This window comes from Callospermophilus lateralis, chromosome 2 (assembly GCF_048772815.1).
Source record: "Callospermophilus lateralis isolate mCalLat2 chromosome 2, mCalLat2.hap1, whole genome shotgun sequence".
NCBI classification, from domain to species: domain Eukaryota; kingdom Metazoa; phylum Chordata; class Mammalia; order Rodentia; family Sciuridae; genus Callospermophilus; species Callospermophilus lateralis.
Genome location: NC_135306.1, coordinates 157,320,519 through 157,324,651, shown reverse-complemented (window position 1 = coordinate 157,324,651; position 4,133 = coordinate 157,320,519). Strand labels below are relative to the sequence as shown.

Here is a 4,133-nt window from a genome sequence, read left to right as displayed (position 1 = left end):
GGCTGAGTAATATTCCATTGTATATATATATATATATATATATATATATATATATATATATATACCACAGTTTCTTTATCCATTCATCTATTGAAGGGCATCTAGGTTAGCTCCACAATTTAGCTATTGTGAATTGACTGCCTATAAACATTGATGTGGTTGTGTCACTGTAGTATGCTGATTTTAAGTCCTTCAGATATAGACCAAGGAGTGGGTCAAATTGTGGTTCCATTCCAAGTTTTCTAAGGAATTCCATGATGCTTTCCAGAGTGGTTGCACCAATTTGCCATCCCACCAGCACTGTATGAGTGTACCTTTTCCCCAACATCCTCACCAACACTTGTTGCTATGTTCTTGATAATTGCCATTCTGAAGGAGATGAGATATTAGAGTAGTTTTGATTTGCATTTCTTTAATTGCTAGAGATGTTGAATGCTTTTTCATATATTTGTTCCTCAATCATATACCTTCTTCTGTGAAGTGTCTGCTCAGTAGCCTATTTATTGATTGGTTTATTTGTTTTTATGGTGTTAGGTTTTTTGAGTTCTTTATATATCCTAGAGATTAGTACTCTATCTGATGTGTGTGTGGTGAAGATTTTCTCCCATTTTGTAGGCTCTTTCTTTGAATTATTGATTGTTTTCTTTGTTGAGAAGAAGCTTTTTAGTTTGAATCCACCCCATTTATTGATTTTTTATTTTATTTCTTGCACTATAGGAGTCTTGTTAAGGAAGTCAGGTCCTAAGCCAAGATGATGAAGATTTGGGCCTACTTTTTCTTCTATTAGTCAGAGGGTCTCTGGTTCTAAAAATACATAGTGTTAATGAGTTATTGGGAGCCTCATCATTTTCAGTGTATTGGAAGTCCCATTCCCAATAGCTCATTACAACTTAGGAATCTGGACCTTGGGAGAGAGACCTGCCTAAGAGTCAAGGTTTGAGAGACACTTTTATATAAACATTACATGAAAAAATCAATTTCCTCAGACTGTAGAGACTGAAGCTCATGCTCCTTTTTTGCAAAGAGAAAACAACAACAATAACAACAACAAAACCCAAATCATTGGAGCACTGATATTTACAGGTTTGGCAGACAGAGAGGCTCCTATGAATGAATCTGTGAAATAACTGAAGAAACAGGAATGTGTGGAATGAAAACATTAAACAAGCATTCTCATTCCCCTTAACAGGAACAAGTCACACAAGAGATGGAGGTTGGAAACCACACCACCGTGACTGAGTTCATCATCTTGGGGTTGACAGAGGATTCTATACTTTGTGCCATCTTCTTTGTGTTATTTCTAGGAATATATGTTGTCACTGTAGTGGGCAACACCAGCATCATAGCTCTAATAAGAAGCTGTTCTCAGCTTCACACCCCCATGTACATGTTCCTCAGCCACCTGGCTTTTGTGGACATTGGGTGTTCCACAGCAGTCACACCTATAATGCTTATAGGATTCTTAGGACATGGAACTGTCTTCCCTGTGGCTGGCTGTGAAGCCCAGCTATGTTTTGTGGTGACATGTGGAACCACTGAGTGCTTCCTCCTGGCCGTCATGGCCTATGATCGCTATGTGGCCATCTGCTCTCCTCTGCTATACTCCACCCACATGTCCCCCAGAGTCTGCCTTCTCTTAGTGGGGGCCTCCTACCTGGGTGGCTGTGTGAATGCTTGGACATTTACTAGTTGTTTATTGAGTCTGTCTTTCTGTGGACCAAATCAAATCCATCATTTTTTCTGTGACTTCTCCCCTTTGTTGAAACTTGCCTGCTCAGATGTCTCCTTAATTGAAATTATCCCTTCCATCTCCTCTGGCTCCATCATTGTGGTCACAGTGTTTGTCATTGCCCTCTCTTACATCTACATCCTCACCACAGTCCTGAAGATGCGCTCCTCTGAAGGGCGCCACAAGGCCTTCTCCACCTGCACCTCCCACCTCACTGCGGTCACTCTCTACTATGGGACCATCACTTTCATCTATGTGATGCCCAAGTCCAGCTATTCCACCAGCCAGAATCGAGTGGTGTCTGTGTTCTACACAGTGGTGATCCCCATGTTGAACCCCCTCATCTACAGCCTGAGGAACAGAGATGTAAAGGAGGCCCTGGGGAAGGCAGCAATCAGAATATATTCTTAGGATCTATTTTTTTTAATTTAATACAACCTATCTAGTGTTCATGTACTCATATCACACTTAGTACCTACCATATGCTTCTTAACTGATTGTTTAAATTAAATAATATTTCTTTGTTCTAACTCTCACCTTTGTACACCCGTATCAGTTGGGAGATACCTCAAAATCAGTAAAAAATGATAGTAATAGTGCTATTATTGAACTACTGCAAATGCCAAGCCCTCTTCCTTTATTTAATTTATTTAACAAACAATAATTTATACTATGTGTCCAGTCTCCATTTTAAATGCATTATAGCTGTGAAATCATTTATTTTGCACAACAACCCAATTAAGAGGTGCCATCATTTTTATTTTGCAAATAAACTATCTGGACAAAGAGGTAGTCAGAAGAGTACCAATAGTCATACAGGTAAATAGATGTGAAGTCAACATTCAAATCAAGACTCCAAAACTCTGATGCTTCTTCATTTAATTTTTCTAATAAATCTGATGCTGACATTATAAATTGTGTTCAATTTACAAATAAGAAAAGAAAGTCTTAGGAAGTTCAATAATTTATTCTGATTTATATGGATTCAATTTATCTGTTTCTAATGCTCGATCCACTTGATCTACACTATTCCACCGCAATCAGTCTACTGATGTCAGCACTGTTAATGGATGTAGGGGATTTGTTTCAGGTTATCAAACTTAAGTTGGTATACTGCATAAACTTTTTGGACAAACTTTATGCAAGATAGTTTATTTTGTCCAGACACTGGCACAAGTATAAGGCCATGAAAACTGAATTGATCCCTATCTTTTGGGAAATCAGGTCTTGGCACCATCATCACTTGATTTGGTTGGAATTCTAGCCATATTTAAATACACATTAAAAAAATAGACTACTGACATAATGTGTCCTTCATTATTTATAGAGCTTTATAAAGGCATTCTAAAATCTAAACATTACAATTAGTATTTTTACAACAAGCATCATTCCATAGGACTAGATTTATAAAAAAAAATAGAACTGACAAAAATTGAGAAATTTTGTCACAGATAACTCTACATAATTATTTTTCTAAAAAAGATCTACTTTTATTTGCATTATCATCATCATGAGACTAGAAAGGATGAGTAGAGATTTGTTGCAATTTAGAAACTTCAAAGAAAATACTGACACAACTGTTTATGGTATCTTAAAGCATATCTGAGAATCTGATTGTCCTTCCTCAGTGTTACAAGGTGAGAGAAATGAGTTTTGGAGATACTAAAACAAGTTTGAAGCTGGGAGCAATGGCACACGCCTATAATCCCAGAAGTTTGGGAAGCTGAGGCAGGAGGATTGCAAGTAGAATATAGAAAGTGCTTCAAGTACTACATAGCTATCTATGATAAAATACAAGAAGACAGCTCTTAAATAAAAAAAGATTTGTTTTATTTTTGAGAAAAAAAATTAGAAAAAAATAAGGCAGTTAGATATTGCTGACTTTGAAAATAAGAATATTTCTTATTTCTAGTAACTACCATAAAAAGATTCTCAAAGTTGGAAATGGCTTCAGATCAAAGATCAAATCCGGATTGAGACTGTAAGAACCTCTGTTAAGACCTCCAAATATCTATTGCCTTATTAAATCTTCCAGTTGGACTAAGTCCTTCTAAGTCATGTTCTGAAGACCCTCCTTTAAAAAATAATGTTCTTTATAAATTTTATAGGAATTTTATCATAGCAGTCCCATAAGCCTTCAGAGAAAGAATTATCTGGAAAATTTAGAAGTGTGAATTTTGTCTAACTCAATAGAGTATAATTTGGTACACAGGACTCACCAAGTTATTTTTGACAACTCTCATGAAATTCATTTACATACCATACAATTCACACAGTCTTTCTGGAAAACCTCCAAGCCAAATCCAAGGAATATGTTATGTTGATGTAAAAATAACAACTCTGCTTTGAGAAAATAAGAAAATGGTTTATTCTGAGCCAAATCTTCACGATCATGGCCCAGGAA

The 4,133-nt window shown here is 36.4% G+C and overlaps 1 protein-coding gene across 1 annotated transcript; it reads left to right on the top strand.

Moving 5' to 3' along the window:
- Window positions 1-1,204: 1,204 nt before the first annotated feature.
- On the top strand, window positions 1,205-2,140 carry LOC143391484 (olfactory receptor 5P1-like). Its single transcript, XM_076844184.1, has one exon. It carries the CDS (start codon window positions 1,208-1,210, stop codon window positions 2,138-2,140), a length of 933 nt encoding a protein of 310 aa, XP_076700299.1. The 5' UTR covers window positions 1,205-1,207.
- Window positions 2,141-4,133: the final 1,993 nt, after the last annotated feature.